At 37.3% G+C, this 20836-nt stretch overlaps 1 protein-coding gene and 1 non-coding gene across 15 annotated transcripts; one reads left to right on the top strand and one right to left on the bottom strand.

Moving 5' to 3' along the window:
- Positions 1-250: 250 nt before the first annotated feature.
- Positions 251-5895, bottom strand: LOC133724690 (uncharacterized). 14 transcript variants are annotated; one of them, XR_009853910.1, is made up of 9 exons: positions 3251-3940; positions 2829-2941; positions 1926-2335; positions 1756-1808; positions 1585-1631; positions 1159-1307; positions 1024-1080; positions 660-726; positions 251-560 (listed from the first exon to the last, which is right to left on the bottom strand). XR_009853910.1 is itself a non-coding variant. In XM_062151492.1 (7 exons), the coding sequence occupies exons 3-7, from the start codon at positions 1626-1628 to the stop codon at positions 553-555; spliced, it is 339 nt and encodes a 112-aa protein (XP_062007476.1). In that variant the 5' UTR covers positions 1629-1631; positions 1756-1808; positions 1926-2310; the 3' UTR covers positions 251-552. The 14 variants fall into 14 exon arrangements, 6 of the variants coding, with proteins under 6 accessions (XP_062007476.1, XP_062007474.1, XP_062007477.1 ...); XR_009853912.1 differs by lacking the exon at positions 1585-1631; XR_009853908.1 differs by having other exon boundaries at positions 1756-2335.
- Positions 5896-7743: 1848 nt separating this feature from the next.
- On the top strand, positions 7744-7845 carry LOC133727621 (U6 spliceosomal RNA). The gene has a single exon (XR_009855300.1). It is a non-coding gene; the product is annotated as a U6 spliceosomal RNA (small nuclear RNA).
- Positions 7846-20836: the final 12991 nt, after the last annotated feature.

Genomic DNA, 20836 nt, shown 5'->3' on the forward strand with positions numbered 1-20836 from the left:
TTTTGTATCAAATGCTCACAGATATACGTATCAAGTATTATTACAGTCGCACCTTACGAAAGTTCTCATCTTTCAAAATATCCCACCTCCAGATCTTCTTTTGAAAGACAAAAGAATCCCTTCAAAATATTCCCGTCTAATTTCAGAAGCACTAGCGAGTCAGCCCGCACCATGCTGCGGGTTTGTTATTTTTCTGAATTTTATACATAATAGAGTAACAATCATAATCCAAAAAGCGTTAGCTGAAGGGTTTAAAACATCATCTGAAGCAGAAAATCAACTAATAGCTCAAGCATACACGGCTGAATCTATTTAAGATTGCCAGCCACGGGGCCAAGAAGAAGCAGATTCTAATATGTCACACAAACTCTTACAGTCCAATGTCTCAAAAGGAAACTAAATCAGCGAACTTGACATATATACTACTACCAATGCTATTTGACAACGTTCATAACAGTACATTTAAACATTACTTGACCATATATATGCATAATAACATAAATCCACTCCATTCTTCAGCATTTAGTGGTCTTCAGTCCTAGCAAATGATACTCAATCTCCTGGTTTCAACAAAAGCAAAGCATCAAGGACTGAGGAAATCATGCATTTTATAATTGATTCAACCAAATTGAAGCTACAACGGATGATGGAAAACAAACCTCTTCCTCTTCCTCTTCTTCTAACCTCTCTCTCCATCTTCTTTAGAAACATGTCAGGCTTCAAAATCTGAAAGAACACAGCTTTAAAAGGTCTCAGCCAATCACGCAGCTAGTAGTAACCATTTGATGTACTGGGGCAATTATCATACGTTCATGAAGTTTATTAGATGTCCCTTTTAAGATAGTTCAGAAATCATAAGATTAATTATTCAGTTTGATAGCCACATTCTTTCTAGTACTGCAAACATCAAAACATAAGCATAAGAGTAAAAAGCCACATTTTTTCTGGTAAGATTCAGCCCCAATTATTCAGTTTCAGTTATTCAATAAAATATGAAAGAAAGAAATACAGTATTATTATTACCTCTATTGCAATAATCCATTGGGAGCAATTTGATCCATATATACCACAACGATCTCCCTGCAAGCATTGAAACATATAAAAATCCAATATTTTTCCCTTTGTTTACAAATGTGAGTAACTAGGGACTTGACTTACAGGACACAGAACACACATGTTCTTCTGAGGTTTGAGTATCAACTGGTTCATACATAGGCAACACGGCTATGTGGGTCTTTCCACAACCAGTTTCCAGATAGACAATTATGTTCTTCTCCAAAGCTTTCATACACAGTTCCAATTGATACCTTCAAAACCAACACATAAAAATCAATAAACAAAACAAAACGACTCCACCTTTACTTCCATTTTCAGTAATCAAATTCCAAATGAACCCAACCCAATATCCAATTAATTGAGCCACACTTTTTGTCAATATCTAGTACCAGCTGTCCAGTGTGAATATAAAGTTCCAAATGATACCAAATCCTATCAGCATGTAATGTATATTCGTTCTCTTTGAACCATTTTGGCCCTTGAAATCAGGCATGACCGGGTTTTGCAACTAAAAGCAACTAAAATTACCTCCTCCTCATTTCCATAGAGTGGAGCCCAATCAATATGCCCATATCCTGCCCGCAATTAGAAGAATCACAAAAAGACTGAAATTTGATCTCAATTGGGTACAAAATTCAACAATCCTAAGGTTATTTTCTTCAATCTTTGAGAAGATTGAGTAAAAGGGGAAAGGAAAACCTTGATGGCAGCGGCAGCGTCACTGACCAAGCCAGGGCTGGACTGCGAGGTTCCTAAGCCCAAAGAAGGCATCTTAGCTCCGGTTTTCAGAGCAAGAGAGAATTATGAAACTCTGGTAGAGCGAAAGGGAAGAAAAAAATGGGGCACAGACTTAGGATCGCCTCTTATACCTAGGGGAATGGCATGGGGACTCTGCTACAGGCCTTTCAACTGCATCGGACGATCATTCCAATCTGAAGCCAGTGGTGCACTCCTGTCAACTGAATGCTGAGGAGCTGCAGATAATGCAGGTTGTCCTTTAGCAACGCATAACTTTGAAGCATAGGTCTGCTTCTGGGGCTCTTAAATATGTTCCTCAACAGATGAAGGCAGGTGATCTTGTACAACATTCATTGCACGTTCAAATGAACCGGTTCTGCAGAAGGATCCTCCATGATAAACTTAGATTCGACAACCTACGGCAATCTTTGCTCTGCATAGCTATAGTTGTCAACTGGACCATTTCCATTAGCATCAGGCACCACAGTCTCTACTAGAGACTCTCTAGTATGAGTTTCTCTACTCATCATAGAATTAGCCACTGCAAAAGCATGAGTATCATAAAATGATCAGTAAATGGAAAACACTAAATTTTACATTGTTGAAATGAAAGCTCGTCTACTCATCACAAATCAAGTTGCTAAGAACTTGGGAGACAAAAAATGCCATTTAAACCAAAAATAGCTCAAAAGAGACCAAAAGAAAAAGGCATTGAGGGCTTTTTCTTATGAGACCATAAGCAAGTATGAACATAACAAAACCATAACAGTAACTGAAGCAACTGAATGTTGTGCATTATGAACCCCACCACTAGCAGTAACATCGAGGACTAAAGCAACTGAATGTTGTGCATTATGATCCCCACCACTAACAGTAACATCAAAACCCTTTATATCCCTTCGTATAAAAAATAAATAAATAAATAAATAAAAAACCTTTATTTCCCAATCTATCTAGAGACAGCAATATCAGAGTTCGCCGAAACAAATGCATATAACAAATTCCAAGCATCAACAGCCATTTACAGAACTCACATCTTGAGACATTTGAGTAACACTATCTGCCAAGCTTGAAGCCAGCTCTTGTCGGAGAACTCCACTTAATCCAAAGAGGCTCTACACTTCGGAAGCGGCAATTCTCCACGAACCTAAAGCAACCAGACACACAATTCAAATATTCGATCCAAAAACTCCTCCATACATGTAAACACAATCACAATCTTATTGATAAAGAAAAAACCAAAGGCATTCTGAGCTTCTTTGCAACCAGATTATACAAGAAACACAGTAAATTATGAGCAAATTGAACAAAACACATCAAAACTATCAACCCTAATCAAGCTTCAAAGTTGTTAACATCTATATAATTGTTTTCAATCATAGACCCATATCAATTTTCATACTTAATTAAAAGTCGGAAGTTAATTGATACCATAGAAAAAATCAAAATTTCTTACCCAAGGTGGTGTTCTTTGTCAAGCCTCCGATGAATATCTTTCTGCACAAAAAGAATGATGGAGCAAATTGGATCATTCACAAAGAAAATAGTAAAGCACCAACCTTGCCGCATAGCAAACACTATGAGCTGCAATAACCAATGGTAATGCTCTTCAAGACCAACATGGTCAGTGGAGTGGAAATGGAGAAGGAAAAGCTCTTGGCAGAAAACAGAGGCCGTAAGCAATCCAACGACCCCAGATATGATTTGAAACGAATTAATAAACTCAGCTGAAAGTGTAAACCCTGCAAATATGGCAAGGTGGAGGAACATGGTTGCATGCTCCAAATTATGGAGCTTGAAGGAGAAGTTAAAAAACAGGAAGTCTAGAACTTGCATAATAATTGCAAATACAGAGAAAGATAAGATGAAAATGACTTCAAGGTGTTTAATTTTGGGAAAAGGGCAGTTCAATGGGTACCAAAACCTTACTCTAAAGTTACTAGGGCCTTTGAGAAAATAAGATCTGATAGTGTTGACGGTGTGCCATAAACCAAGAAGGGTGAGGGCAAAGCCAGGTACTACGTGCCCAATGAATGTGCCCATCGCAAGCTTTTCTCCACAGATCAGGGTTACTGGTACATGATCTGGAGATGCTTAATTCACAATCCCCAAATAAAGCTTAAATACATGAAGGCTTTTCTCCACTGTTCATGATGAAGCCATTGCAGTGGCACTGAATACTAAAAGCAGAAAACGTACATTCTGGTAATTTTTCAAGCATTTGGTGCCTGATGCATGTATTTTCACACACATAATTGCACAAGACGACACTCAGCTATAAGTGACACTCCAAACAATGGATATCCTAAATGGAAGTGTCCCCTGACGAAGAAGATTAATGGTGTTACTGTTACCTTCAACTGTCAAGGCCATTAAATGGAGTTGTTTGGATTCCAGGCTGATTAATTTAATTTGTTTCTTATTATAACTTGGTTTTCTTTTCAAGCATGTAGACTATCCTCGATCTTTAGGAATTAGAGTTCCTGACTCTTCAACGGTGTAAGGACTATAGGAGTGCAAGTAGTGGAGAGTGAAGCTGTTTCAATATATGAGTGTGGCAAATACGATGTTCCCACTTGTTCACGATATTTCATTATCTCGTGGACTTATTCAACAAAACATAGTATAGTGATGGTAAAAGTCGTAAGATTCCCGGCATATTACCTTGCCACGAAATGAGTGTACCATAGATGATTGATTTCCGAGTCCAAATCACAATAAGCTAAACTACTTAGCACCTGAAAAAACAAAAAAATTTAAATATTGAGAGCATTATCGTTGAAAAAGTCGGGACAATTAAGAAAGCTGAACTAAAATCACGATATTGAGTTCATTTTTAATAATGTTAAATTGTTAATGCTTGCATACATCTTTGATCCTAGTTTTTTTTATTGTTGGAAATGTTAGGATTCCCCTGTTTTTACCAGGTGACCATCTGGAGGCAATTAGAAATCATGATTGTCATTGAAATAGTTTAATTTGTTTCAAGTTATAACTTGATTCAGTCAAATTAAAGTAGTCTGACAAGAGTCATATACTCATCGCAATTAATCCAGATTATATTCTTTTTGAAGCAGTTATGTGTTATTAGAGTTAGAACTGAAAGGAAACAACTGACTGGATATGCCTTCTCTAAAGCATGTATCAAGATCTATAAAAGCTATTGAACTACAATTAAATAGCAAAAACACATTTACTGCAGAAAATGGCAGATTCTCCGGTTGTAATTAACTTGGTAAAATTACTGTCTTTATGGAGATTACCTTATTTTCATCAATTCCAATCATATGAAAACTCAAGTATAATGTGTGTACATGGTGTAGCTCAGTGCCAACAAAGAAATAAAGAACTACACAGAAGTGGTTACATAATCTTACAGTAAGACGTTCTGCATAAACCCGATCAGTTCATTCTGAATCAAGTTCAACAATACAATTGAATGCGATAGGTACCTGAGCTGAGCCATTAATCAGGATATTATACGAAATGGCATCAGGAACCATTCCCGTCTCTTCCATTTCTCTAACCATACAATCAGCTTCACTCACCCTAGATTGAATACACCCTCCTAAAGACACTCATATATACCACATATACAAGTAAAGATATGCAGAATTAGCACATACAAAATATGTGAAAATTTTCGCATAAATCTTATGATATATGTAAAAAATTTAAGATCGACGGGCCTAAGTTCAATCATGTCTCTTCTAATTGCAGATACGCATATGGTACGCACAATAATTGAACTTCAAAGCAATGCTGTTGTGACAATGAATGTTTATTAGGTAAAAGAACTAATAAATATACCAAACTTCTTTCCATGGAATAGAATTAATCGGTTGACAAAATTAACTGCAAAAATGAAAGGAGCAATAACAAGCAAAGAAGTTTTACCCTGGGCTCAAAATGGAGAGCTGGGATGTCTCTTTGAACGCCCCCCGACAACTCTTCTCATGTCTTCTCCATTGAAATCCGCAATGGCCGCCCACCGGTCTTTCCCATGCCATCCAATTCTATCAAGTACTAAATCTCTATGAGTGATGTTACAATATCCCATATGCGCTCAAGACCAGAACTGTGTTTGCATTTCTGCATTTGATCGAGTTCCGATGAGAGCAAAAAGATGGTAACCATGAGCAAATGGTTTATTCAAACAAAGGATACTTAACCTTTACTTACTTGGAATGGAATGATTACGGAGTAAAAACACTCATGTGTTTACTAACACATAAAGGAATCAGAATGATTCCGGGTAAAAGAATTCATGTGTTTACTAACACATGAAGGAATCGGAATGAGTGTAGGTTCCACCTATTTATCAGGAATCGATTCCTGAATATTCAGGAATTTGATTACGAAGGAGGGAGATGAGTTTAGGAATCAATCCTCCGGAATCAATACCGATTCATTTCTTTTCCTATTCCACTTGTCTCCGATTCATGATTATTTTCCATTCCAAGTAAGTAAACGTGCCAAATTATGAAGGTTGAGTTACTAGACGGCAAAACCAATAGTAAGACTAGAGTTTGTTTCACTAAATTCATGTGACCTTCATAGAAATTGCGTGTATCCGTTTTCAAAATAAATAGATAGTCAACAGTGACATTGAAGCTGGTTGAACTAAAGACAAGCTTTTCACTAATTTTATGTGACCTTCACAGAAAATGCGTGCATTCGTTTTAATAATTAATAGCTAACCAAGAGTGACATTGAAATGGGTTGAACTGCAGATATAGTTTTCACAATTTTCACAGGAGTGTTAGAGGATACACATGCTTAATTTACAAAAATTAATAGCTAGCAACAATATTTCCACAAAATTTCACACAAACGTTAGAAGAATTGATATATAAGTCACAAAAGTTAACTCCACATTAGTGTTAGAGGAACTCATTTAAGTTGAGAATTACATAGCTAGAGACATTAGTATTTGTTGAACTATAGATAAGCTTCCGTACTAAATTCAGGGAAGCGTCAAAGAAACTCATGTACATCTTATAAAAGTTAAGAGCTAGGGGACACTACATATATAGTTTGTTAAACCACTAGCAAAAATTAAATTAAATTCACACCAGTGTTAGAAGAAACTAACTATTAGACTGCAAATGAAAAATATAAATGCATACTATGACTTTGAAGTTGCACATTATAAGCGACTTTGAAATCAAATTACAGTACACAAATGTATAATTGACCATGGAGATGTCAATTCAAGTCACTCTAATATCAGGCCAAAGAAGAAATAAATAACTAGAAATAGAGCTACACTAATATACTTTACCTATTTGTTTAACCACATTCCCTATTACAGAAGCTATCCAAGTATATGTTGCACAGTTTGTTGCATATCCCACCATATGATGTTGCATATCCCACCATATGAATAAGCTTCACTTAGACTTTTCGCTGGTACTGGAAATTGAGTTCGTAGTCATGCTTCAAGGTTGCCAAGGTGTTTCTGCGAAGGACATGAAGTAAATCAGAGCCACGAACAAAATTCTGATCATATGTTTTATCCCTAATAAGCCTAAAGTGTTTACCTCTAAATTAGGATTGTAGACGTTGAAGATCATCTGCTGAGCAGACATCTATCAAAGCATATATATACTCCAGGTCTTAGAGCTTCATCTATTTCCCTATAAAATTCAATTAACCAAATTAGTGAAAAGCTTGTATAATTTTATGTGACCTTCATCTAATAGACAAGCTTTTCACTAATTTGGATTCTATTAATTCAAAACATGTATAATCAATTCATCTGTTCTACTTTCACGTGTAAGCATTTTATTAGTTTTTTCACCTTTACTCGCATAGAGTCGCACTTGAGACGAGACACGTGAGGCACGTGTGCTTTTAAAACATTTGTTATAGGAATCCCACATCGAGAAACAGTGGCAACCTAATGCTCTTCATATACGAATGCTTCGCAGTAGAGGCGTAGAGCTCGTCCCTTCGGGGACATCTGATAAAATTGGAACGATACAGAGAAGATTAGCATGGCCCTGCGCAAGGATGACACGCATAAATCGAGAAATGTGCTATATATGAATGCACATGAAAAATTGAGATGTTGCCCACCACCTGTTTGATGAAATGCGTCTGAAAACCTCTTCTCTTTCTGATGCTTACTTGAACTCAATATTCCTTATTCTTGGGTTTGAAGAATGGTAATCAGAAAAACTTTTTTTTTTTGTTTTAATGCATTTGACTGAGCTACTTGAACAACATCACTATTTGTTCTTGCTGGGTTTATATTCCTGGGTTTAAAAGGTTAGTTCAACTTGTTGCATTCATACTCTTCCTATTCATATTGTAAAACCTGCAAGTAGTCCTCTTTTTTTGGTTATGAATATCAGAAACACACCAGTTCGGTCTTGGATGTTGCACATGTATGTTAATGAAGAAGTATTTCTCGTTGTTGATTTTGGATGATTTGGATGTCAAAATTTACTGTAGGCTGCAAGAGGCTGTAAGCCATTAGACATTATTTGTTGTGAAAGTCTGCTGCAAGTTACTAACTAATGGTAATGGTGTCGCAAAAATAAGACTAGTTGATGAGAATTGGACTACATTATTTGTTCCCAGAGTGTTATCCTGGAAGAGCTAAGTTTACATGGGTTGCATACAGAATTTAACTTTCTTTTAGTTCAATATTGGAACCGAGATTTTTGCAGAAATTGTTGTACAAGATTCATACAATACCGCCATTTGTCTGCTTCATTGCTTTTCTATCTTTCAGTTCAGCTCCTTTGCCGCTTAAATGCCACAGAAGCTTCCTCTCAGCAGAAGAGGTGAGTTGATTCAGTTGATGACAATCATGGCCATGTCTCTTCTTCATCATGACTCAGCAGCATGTCCGAAATTCGGATTCTTTTTTAATATGAAGTTGGATCCCATTTTCATTTCATCGTTCAGTCACACACTTAAGCTGGAAGTGAGATCAAGGAAAGTGTCCTCACTGCAAGGGATTGTGATACCGCCCATGGGATGATTGTATCCAAATTCTTCTTCAGCTTGACTCAGCAAATCCATGAATGAAGGTTGGTTCAAGTAAGATATTGGAATCACAAATCGCTTCTTCTGGCTCTCTCCAACATAGACCGCAAAGTAGCCTTTTGGGATATCTAAGGTCTTTGATGCTGTCTTGTTCGCATTCGATGAAGATCGGGTAAGACTTCTCTTGGGGCTAACAATTCCAGGCAGCCGGAAACCCATGGCTTCTATATTCCCGAGTGGATAAACAATAAAAAGACTTGAAAGGATCTGGGAAAGAGAGAAAGCTTTGATGTTTACTGAATGAGAGGAGTTGAGTTACTGATCATGAATTCATATGTGTATATATAGATGAAGAAAGGGTATGTGGAAGATCATTTGCTACATGAAATGAGTGGTTAACATTGGCATCAATGAGGGACACTAGCTTGTTTCAAATCAAGAAATCACATGGGTTTGCCTTGCCATTTACTTAACTCATACCCCAGCAGATGCATATGCTGCTGTCTTTTTTTTTTTTCAAACATCTTTCCCTACTTCCTTGTGAAGACGCACAAGATTGACAAGAAGGGTCGCAGGGACCAGAAGTGAGGTATCTGTCTAATAAAACCTATTAGATAAGGACTCATAATAGCCATGATACAGAGTTGCACTGGACCACTGGTGAATAATGTTTCTTTACAGACAAGAAATGGTGGATGATCAAGCCAACCTAGCATGTGGTTTTGCCGCGTCATGTATGATATCTCTGATCTCCACTTCCAACAATCTGAGGAATAATTTCATTTTGTCTAGTCAAACAAAAAAAGTCGGTTGATGGTCAACCATGATGAGAGAACATCCCTAGTATTGATTTAAAAATGAGTTTCAAGCTATTTATTTGACTCTTTTTACCCTGCCATTAAAAAATTTGGACCATTACAGGTACAAATCCACACACACACACACATTTGTACTTTTTCCTTGTTTGAACTGGAAATTCTTTAATCTTTTGATTACTTGGGTTTCAAGAGTGGTATTCAGATAATCCTTTTTCTACTCCTATTTGAACTGATATTTAGTGTATAATGGTTTATATCTTCCCTTATTTATAGATGTGTTGCTGCACTTTTTATTCATTTTGTTACCAACCAACTTCATAACCAACTTTCCCTAACCAGTCATTCTGAGCTGCTTGTATCCTTTACAAAGAATTCATCTATGTAAACCGAGCCTTGTCATATTTGTGTTTCTTTGGGAGAATGTGAAGTCCTTTTATGTGACCAAACGCTTACTAGTATAGGTTTCGTAAACTTCAAAGATGTTGATAATCTCATCAAAAAGGAAAGATTGGGCTTCCCAGCCATGTATTCAACTCCAAAATTCCAGAACAGACTTCAAATTAGTCGTCTATTTAATACTGAACCTTCTAGATATTATCGCAGTTTCTTTTTTCCAACTCAGCTGTGAAATTTGACTAAAGTAGAACAATTAGTCATTTCTGTGCGGCTAGTATCATATCTAAAACTTTACCAATACTCATATGTATTACAGTAATATACTAATATATCAATGTGGATACTTGTTGCATTTATTTTCTTTAGTTTACATCATCAATGTAAATTGTAGTACCATTACCTTACTAGCATTTTAATTCTGAGAGATTGTCATGCAGCTGATCTGTACTTGAAAATGCTATCAAAGATGAATTGCCCAACTTGATCAATGGAAACCGCTCCATACTCGCTTCTTTTTGTATTTCTAGGTTTGGTTTTCTCTTTTCTTTACCGGGAAAATAGAAAGCTATTGTATTCTTTACTTTTCTTAACTTATTTTTTCATCTTCTGCGATATTATCCTGTACCATATTGACAGTTTCTGGCTCTATCTGCAGACATTTTATTGGTAATGGTAATTTTGATGTGCCTAATCGAAGACACCATCTGATATTAGGCATGCCATTATCAAAAATCATATAAGCCATTATATCATCAAGTATTATTTCCTTTTCAACATATGCTATGATTGGGTAATTATCGCTACAAGAAGATAAATGATAGAATGAAAAATAAGACAAGAAAGTTTATCCTCAATTGAAATATATTCTTTCACATTCCCATATATTGTAGAGAACAAGAAAGTTTTACATAGGATAAAAAATACAGCACTTGACTGTCATTGAGTTCAAAATTTGGAGTCTCATGGACTTTAGACTAATAGCTTAGAGTGTATATACAATGTTCGTATTTGCCTGCTTCATAAGATGTGATTTGATTCTTCTTCAAAATTTGGAAATCTTTCTTCAGCTCAGAAGCAGCTTCAAGAATACAGCAGGTCGGTTTCCCGTCAACACAAGAGTGATTTGATTCAGTGGATGATCAAATATCAACTGAAGCCTCTTCTTCATCTTGACTCAGCAGCGAGTTTCAAAATGAGGTTGTTTTGGATCCAAGATCCGCTTCATTAGAGTTTACTCACACACTTAAGCGGGAAGTGAGATCAATGAAGGTGTCTTCACTGCAAGGAATTGTGATACCGCCCATTGGATGATGGTATCCAAATTCTTCTTCAGCTTGACTCAGCAAATCCTGAAACAAAGGTTGGTTCAAATATGATATTGGAACCACAAATCGTTTCTTCTGGCTCTCTCCAACATAGACTGCAAAGTAGCCTTTTGGGATATCTGATGTCTTTGTGCTAGCAATTCCAGGTAATCGAAAACCCATGGTTTATGTATATTGAAGTGATCAAAGAAGGAAGAAAAGAATTCAAAGGACTTGAGAAACAGAGAAATCTTAATTTGATGTTTGCAAGGAGAGGAGTTGATGAGTTTGCTCATAAACCTGATTATGTGTGTATATATAGAGAAATGGTATGCGGAAAATCATCTGCTACATGAAATTAGTGGTGAAGGGAAATTGACATGGGCTCCAGTAGGAACGTTAGCTTGTGAGAAACCGCATGGGCTTGTCTTCCTACTGAAATGACATATAAAGCAGACAAGAAGAGGGCTACCACCGGTTTCAATCCATCTACCAAACTACTTTGAATGATAAGCCAGGGCTATGATAAAAGGTTGCGATCATCTGCCACATGCATGAAGCATGCAAGTGGTGAAGAAGGTATATGAAATGAGTGGTCGAATGAGGGTCACTAGCTTTTGAGAAATCATGAAATCACATGGTTTGTCTTGCCATTCTCGTAAGTTAGTATCCTCCCATCAATTTCACATATATATGCTACTGATGAAACTCTGTCCAATATTGTAGAAACATGCCGTCCCAACACTCTATACAGAAAATACAACAAAGCGACTAGCAGAAGTAAAATTTCTATCCAGGAAATAAGTGGCAGGCTCTAGACACACAGTTCTGTCCAACATTGATAATTAATGCTGGTCACAAGTCACAACAAGAATTTGTGGTGCTAAGATATGTAGTCATGCTATATATCTTGAATGGGAGTATGGAGCCAGCTTAGCATTATGTTGTTGTTTTATCTACAATTTATGAACTCTGGTTTCAACAACCTGGGAAAGTATTGGTTTTGTTTGGTCAGTCTAGAAAGTTCATTTTGATGGTCCAGCATGAGAAGAAAATCGGACAGGTACTGGTTTAAATACTTCAGAATCAGTAGGGAAAATGAGGAGCATTGATTCTTTAATGATTAGAATGAACTCCATCTATTAGATTCTTTTGAAAGAATCACCCAATAACTAATGAAAACTATAGTTCTATTTGTTTTCACTAATTGCTTGCTTATTGTCTGGTTATATGGAGTTGCTGTGACCTCTGTTTTGTTGTATATGTCCTTTAACACAACCTGGGAACTAATGTTTTTTTATTTTTTTTATTTAGTGCTTCTGATTTGTTTGTTTCTTCATCATCTAGGATTATTGATTACTCAATATTCCTAAAAATTAGAACATGTTTTTGAATCAGTCCCATCTTCTTTATGACAGGATGAGTTATTTTATACATTTTATTATGCAGAGAGGCTTTACACCCTTGACCTCAGATAATCAGTTTTTAAGGGATTAATATGATGTCTTGGTTAATGTAAGGTTACTAGAGACTAGGAGTTGGCTACCATATTGATGTATGTAAATTGAGAAAGGTATAAGCCATTTTGATATGTTGAAATTTATGTCTCTTCAGACATAGAACATAGTATGTTAGAATTGAGAAGATACTAAAAGATGTAGAAATATCTCCTTGAATCAGCATAAGGATTAATTGCTGTTGTCCTTTTTAATTCAGGGTGCTTTTTTTATTACTTTTAATTTTGTTGATTTCTGTTTTTTTCTCTCGTTTCCTATCCGGATTAGAATGTTTTAGTAGTCAGGATACTCACATGATTAGTCACATACCAATATTACCAGTGATCTTTTGTTGTTATTATCCATTGCAATCATTTCAGTTCACAAGAGTGACCACTCTGATTGAATTTTAGTTGAATATTCTATTAACTAATCTATTCAGATCTCCTAGAAGTTCATGATAGTTTTAGTTTGTACCGGCTAAAAGTTCACTTGAACCATGAATCCTATCAAGGCCAATGCAGGACATAACTGGAACTGTTTGATTTTAGGGTTCAAACAAATCGAAAGGCGTGGTACTAATGATTTTCTTGTAGTAGAAATATGTTCATAACCAATGGCTGTGCAAAGAAGTTTTACGTTTAAGAAATACAGGTAAAAATAGATAATAAAACTGATGTCTATTATCTGATGCAAATTGAATGCATTACTACACTTTGTGTTTACCACCCTGGTCTCAGTTAAATTATCTATTGTATCATTTCACTTCAGCTGCCCGTAGCAAGGCAAAGTCATTCTTTTCATGGTTTGGCAGGTTACTCCATACGTTTCTGTATGTATGTTATGCTTTGCTTGGATTTTTAATAGGGGCCGTAGAATGTATGGTTTGCAAGAGCAAGGATGTAGAATAGGTCAAGTGGGGGAGGCCCTAGGTATCACCGAGGACGTAGTTGCAAAACGTGCTTTTTTGTGATGATGAAATGTCTTTTGGAGGCTATATAGTTCATCTTAATGGTGATTGTTATCTTGTTAATGATGTGTTACACAATTTTAATTCTATAAGTTGGTTAATATTTATAGTTGGTTTATGAAAGGGATATGTTAAGTATCCATCTTGTTTGATTGTCTTTAGTCAATTGGATGATTTAGTGGAGTACAAAGTGGGATTATTCCTTGAATTATGTGTTATTGAAACTACAATGATATTGAGTTAACTCCTTTGCTTTCGGTTTCTGTTCTTCTTTCTGGTATTTTCACTGTACCTGTTTCTGTTTTCCATTACCTGATTTCACAATTTTTCTTTTCTTTTTTGGAAAAACTTTACTGTCTCTGAAAAAGCCACATGCAACAGTCTCTAGAACCCCCAGGAATCTGGAGTGTCCTTCCAAACTATCAATTAAACCGCTTCTACATGACCCGAGAATCAGTTTCAAAAATGTCATGATTGAATTGACTGACCTAGTTTGTTCAATTTGAACCCAGAAAACCCGTTTGTATAAGCGTTAAGGTTCACTCTTTACCACTCATTTGGCACTCAAACCTTTTGTTTTCATCTCCTGGGTTTCGCTATTAAACCCACCTCAAGTTTCTCCAGTTCCTCACATTCACTCAAAGCACTCTGTTTTCATTCTCTGTTTTCAGTACTCTGCTTTCAAGTACTTCCCTTTCCTCTGTTTTACCAAAGTGGCCAAATTTCTGAGCATTTTCACAATGAGGAATTTGCTAGCGCTCAATCTGAGCTTGAGTATGAGGGTATTTTTCGATGGTGAGAAGCAGGGCTTCTTCTTTGTGAAGCAGGCCAGGAAGATCACACAACCCAAAGGACCCTGGTTTCTACAAGGAGACGAACAAATGACAGAAATTACAAGTGGTGCCCTCCAACAACTGGTTTCTACAAACTAAATACAGATGTAGCAAGTAAAAGGAGTGGCTTTGGGATGGTGATTAGGAATGAATTGGGAGAATTGATGGGTGCTTATGGAACGTCGATCAATTGCTCTTCTTCTTTCCCCTCTTTGCAGCGCAATTGCAGGCATTAAAAGCCGGCATTGGTTTTGCTCTTGATATGAATTTATTCCCTCTGGAAATTGAAGTTGATAGTACCTAGATTGGTTAACTCACCTACCACTAGCTAGGCAGAAGAAGGAGCCTTAATGCACGCGGTTGGTACCACCTCAGTTCGTTCCCAGCCTAGCTAGGGAATACCATATAGTTGCTCATCAAATGGCAGAACACACTGTAAAAGAGAATTCTACTCTTTTGTATTGAAGTTTAGCCACCATGGCTTATGGAATTGTTAGACAATGATTCCTCTGTTTGTAACCCTTTCCATTTAATCAATGAAAGATTACTGAAGTTGTTTGTAACCCTGCACACAGTGATGTTGCATGTGTTCATGCATGTGCCTATTTGGATGATATCAAACTAGTAAAATGGAAATATCTAGCTTTCCATTTTTCATATAATACCGACTCAGATTAACTCTATAACACTAGAGCACGAATTAAAGAATATATCCTGTCTATAGAACATTAGAACATGTTGGTGTACATGGTTTGTGCTTGATGAGTTCTCTCTTTCACAATCTTCTCTCATTTCAAATTCATGAAGATTGGGCCTGTCTTGATGCAATGATAGTTGTGCATTTTCATAGCGAGTTAAAAATATAGTACATCACATGTTAGCATGTTACAACTATATTAAAGTTGCATTCTACTGGAAGTATAAGAGCAGGAAAATGAATCTTCATATTTTGCTGGCTATCTCCCTTGTCTAAGATTTGGAGCCTTACGCTTGTTCTTGATAATCTCTCTGCAGTCGTATCCCGTGATGACCAACTACCTCAAGATGGGCTACAAGTGCCAAAAATTTCACAGAAGAAGGCGCGTACATCGAGTTCGTCACCTCTCTGAACAACCCTGATGGTTTTGTCTGGCGCACTACGGTGAATCGAAGTGAAGGCATACTACTGGCCACAATATACCCCCATTTCCTCACCTGCAGATCATGATCTGACATATATACCTAACCACAGAATAGATGAATTAAAAATGCAATGTCATTTCTGCTCCTGTTGTAGGAGAATGGAATTGTGTCTATTATTGATAATAGGAGCCCTTTAAATAGGGAGTTACAAGGTACCCAAAAAGGTAATAGAATCCGATTACAATTGAATACCTATAACACATTCCTATTACAACTCTAAACCCTAGTTTGTAGAGGCACACATTATGTCGATATCCTTCAACACTCCCCCTTGTGCCGCTCAAACTTGGTGATGACGCTTTGATTGTTGCCTCGTTAAAAACCTTGCCAGGTAACAAAAACCTTGTGGGACAAAAATAACCCTGGTCGAAGGACAAAAAGAGCACAACACGTCATTCACTCTTCGAGATCTAACATGTAGACATCATACCTCCCCCTGATGTCCATATCTCCCCCTGATTGCTACAATCATGGGAGTTCGGATAACTTCCTTAATCCGATGCTCTTCACATGTTTCTCGAAGGTGGATTTTGGTAACGACTTAGTAAATAAGTCCGCTACATTATCCTCAGATCGGATTTGGTTCACTTCAATATTTAGAAGTGCCTGTTGTCATTTTGATGGAGGGGAGGAGGAGCACGGAAGGTGGCATTTTGCCTTGTGGGGTCCGATCCCACACTTCCGTTATCTCTTTTCTCTGTAGGGATAGAACAAGCCCATATCAATCGTACCTCTCAAATATCGAAAGATTGTCTTTATGCCAATCCAATGGCGTTGCGTTGGCGCGGGGCTATATCTAGCCAACAAGTTCATAATAATTGAGGTGTCCGGTCTTGTATTGTGCTAAGTACAATAATGCGCCTATTGTACATAAGTAAGCACTTCTGTTATTAACACGTCTTCATCATCATCCCTGGGACGAAACGGATCCCTTTTAGGGCCAAGACTACGGACGACCATGGGAGTGCATCTTTGACTTTATCAAAATGCCTAAGCATCTATTGACACGGTATACAAAACCGTGTTCTCCCAAGGTCCTTCCTCTCAAACTCGGATTTCAGGTGTTCAGCGGTTTTCCTTAACTTACAAGGGTTCCAATTATGTTTATCAACATAAACCGCGACAATTGCAAATCCGGAACTTGTCATGGAAACGCGTGGGCATAGTTCATCATATCCCTTCCCAATCAAGTAGTCACTTTAGTGAGCGTTTCAACCTCGTTGCAAACGTGCTCCGTGGTCTAGAGCCACTTGACTTGGGTAAATGAAGTTCACAAGAACCTTCATTATATTCTGTATCTAGATCCCCATAAAGATATGTAGTGACCACATTTGTAAGCTGCATGTTCAGTTATTTGGAAACTACCAAACTGACAAGGTAGTGGAGTGCAATGACATCCATTACGAGAGAATATGTCTTCTCGTAGTCGATTCCAGGGCGTTGTGAGAAACCTTGCGCCATAAGGTGAGATTACCATATCTTTTTCTCGTCACGCTATCTAACGAAGACCTATTAATGTCAACAGGTTTTATGCTAGGAGGTGTTGGCATCTCAGGCCCGAAATCCTTCCTCTTCGTTAGTGAATCCAATTCAACCTGGATTGCATCTTTCCATTTAGGCCAATTTTCTCTACGTTGGCATTCTTCAACGGAGTAAGGTTCGATGTCATTGGTCTCAATAATTCCACGTCCTCATGTACACTAGTGTAGTTCGTAGAGATCTCTATATTCTCAGGAATTGGTTCTAACATTGAGGCGTCCCCCAACGATGTCTCTTGGACATAACCACAATCCAAAATATTCTCATGAGACGGATTTTGAGTATCAATGATCAATGGATCAAGTTGTGCCAAACTCGCTTTCTTCTTAAGGCGAGAATCCATCGAACCTATGGGTCTCCTACTCTCTCTAGCGGAACCCATGGCCTATGACGCCATTATGCCACCTTTGTGGCGTCACCATACCACCATCCATGGTAGTGGTGCCGTACCCATCTCCTCTGGGTGGCACCATGTCCTCTTGTGAGGACATTAATCCTTGCAGACATGTTTGCAGCAGGTATATGTGATCTCGTCACTTTTAGGGGATCAAGATGAGACATAGTGGGAACAGATAGACCACGACAATTCCTGTCGTTCCTGTATGCATACACACGCTTTTGCATTTCTATCGGCAAAATTTCACAAAATTTCACGCAAGTGTTAGAAGAGCTGGTGTATATATCAGAAAAAGTTAGTAGATAGCGACACTCTGGTTTGTTTAACTGTAGATTGATTTCAGTAAATTAATGTGAGTGTCAAAAGAAGCTCATTTATAAGTTATGAAAATAAATAGTTAGAGACATTACAAGTTGTTAGACTACTTATAAGTTTCATTAAATTTACATGCAGAAGACTCATATTTAATTGTAAAAAGTAATAGTTAGAGGACATTATAGTATGTTTACACTAGTGATATTTACGTAAATTCACATGATTGTAAGAAGAACTCATCTAAGTTGAGAAATAAATGTTACAAGTTGTTGAACCACAAATAAACTTCACCAAAGTCAAGAGAGCATCAAAGAGAGGACAAAATAGTTTGTTTACGCTAACGAGTCCTTAAATTTGCATGAGTGTTAAAGGAACTCATTTAAGTTGAGAAATAAATAGCTAGAAACGTTGTTGAACTACTAATAATTAAGCTTCACTAAATTCAAGGGAGTTCAAAGAAACTCATGTATATGTTAAAAAAAGTTAAGAGCTAGGGACACTACATATTAGTTTGTTTAACCACAAGAAAAATTTCATTAAACTCACACGAGTTTTATAAGAAACTAATTTATAAGTTACAAAATTTAATCATCACGACACTATAGTATGTTTTAATAACATACGAACTTTCACTAAATTCACGCAACGTGTTAAGCAAAACTTATTTATAAGTTATTATTATTATTTTTTAAGCTAGCAATGCCAACAAAAGAAAAGTGCAAGGAGGAACTCAAAAGTAATGAGCCCAAAATAATACAAAACTAAGATGATCCATAGAGAACTGTTGCGGATAAATCATGAACAACCAAGTATTTGATAGAAGACGGGATGTTAATTAAGCCACCAAATTGCCCCCTCATAGTTTGCAAGTTTGTCGGCAACTGCATTACCTTCTCGATAGATATGAGAAACACGGAAATTGAGTTGATGAGCCTGATGAAGACGACTTAACCATTGATTACAGAGCCTCCAAGGAATTAAATTTGGAGAGTCAAAATAATTCACCACGAGCATGGAGTCAGTTTCTTGTTAGAACCGATTGGAATAGCTAGTGCTCCCTTATCCCACATAGGAGATAAGGCCATACTTTGATCTCTTTATATATGTTTCCACAAGAAACATATTAAATAGACAAAGTGAAGGTGGAGGCCCATTGAGTGGGAATCAAGACCTTTGCATTGACAATATTGGAAAATTTGATATATATATATATATATATATATATATATATTCAATATATCAAAGAGGGCCTTGGGCCTTGGGGCACTTGGGCCTTGGGCCGAAATTAAAATTCCAATAAAACCATTTCTTTTATAAATTCGGATAAAGATAATATTTTTTGGAAAATCTGATCCAAAAACAGTTTTTGGAAAAACTGATCCCAAAACGGTTGTAACTGTTCAAATCAAATTCAAATTGATTGAACAGTTACGTCTCCTTCTTCTTGTCCGCTCTTTATAAAAGAGGCATGCATGTTCATTGGAGAATAAGAAAAAATCGTTTTCTGACATCTCTTCTCATAAAACACTCGAGAGAAACACAAGTGAAGTTCGCTAGGTTTCAAGGCAACGGTGCCACGCCTTGGAACGAGAGTTGTATCCTGCAGGGCAGTCGTCTACGATCAACCACAGCACCTGTGTGGGGACGAAATTCTGTCTTAGGACATTGCGTTGCATACGCAAGCCTCTCTCAACCAACCAAGTCAGTGATTGCATTTTTGTTAATTCAATTTGTTTTAGTATTGTGATCTTTGGATATATATTATAGTTGCGATTCTTTCATTTAGTTCTTAAATATATATTGTGTATTTGCGATAAAAGATTGATCAGGAGGGTACTCATACCCCACGTGGTTTAACAATCTAAGACAGAATTTCTTTTGTACGATTCTGTATTTCAGATGGATCAATCGGCGGTGGTCGCTAAAACCTCTCATGCTGAGAAACCAGAAAAGTTCAAGGGTGTCGATTTTAAGAGATGGCAACAGAAGATGTTGTTCTATCTCACAACCTTGAACTTGGCACATGTGGTCACGCAAGAGAAACCAGTGGCAGAACTTCCAGCAACTATGGAGACACTGAATGCCATAGACGCATGGGTCCATAGCGAATTTCTGTGCAGGAACTACATCCTTAATGGACTAGAAAATACGCTTTATGATGTGTATGTAACCTGCAAATCTGCAAAGGAACTATGGGAGTCCTTGGAAAAGAAATATCTGTCACAGGCTGCAAGTGCCAGCAAGTTCATCATCGGCAAGTTTATGCACTATAGGATGGTGGATCACAAATCAGTTCTCAACCAAGTTGAAGAATTGCAGATCATTATCCACGAATTGCACACTGAAGGCATGGATTTAGATGACAAATTCCAAGTGGGTGCGATCATTGAAAAGCTTCCTCCATCCTGGAAGGACTTCAAACAACAATTGAAGCATATGACGGAAGACATGTCGGTGGAGAAACTGGTTTTAAAGCTTCGAGTGGAAGAGGGCAACCGAGTGAATGAGAAGAATGATGTCTCATCTATGGAGGCCAAGGCCAACATTATTGAAGGAGACAACTCAAAGTTCAACCCCAACTTTCAAAAGAAATTCAAAGGCAAAGCCAAAGCCAAAGGCAAGGCAGCCTCCATTGCTCCAAAGGGAAAACATTTCAAACCTAAAGGAGGCTGCTGGGTATGTGGAAAACCAGGTCACAAGGCACAAGTGTGTCGCCACAAGAAAGAACATAATGCTGCTGGAAACCAAGGTAATAATAACCATGCAAATGTTGCTGTTGCTACTGAATTTGTT

This window comes from Rosa rugosa, chromosome 1 (assembly GCF_958449725.1).
Source record: "Rosa rugosa chromosome 1, drRosRugo1.1, whole genome shotgun sequence".
Taxonomy (NCBI): Eukaryota; Viridiplantae; Streptophyta; class Magnoliopsida; order Rosales; family Rosaceae; genus Rosa; species Rosa rugosa.

Excerpts from the sequence above, each read along its gene's own strand:
- LOC133724690 (XM_062151490.1), bottom strand. The coding sequence starts at position 1,827 with ATGCCTTCTTTGGGCTTAGGAACCTCGCAGTCCAGCCCTGGCTTGGTC. Across the intron at positions 1,081-1,158 it reads ACATGTGTGTTCTGTGTCCT|GGAGATCGTTGTGGTATATA; the intron begins GTAAGTCAAGTC and ends CAATGCTTGCAG. Across the intron at positions 741-1,023 it reads AATGGATTATTGCAATAGAG|CTGTGTTCTTTCAGATTTTG; the intron begins GTAATAATAATA and ends GACCTTTTAAAG.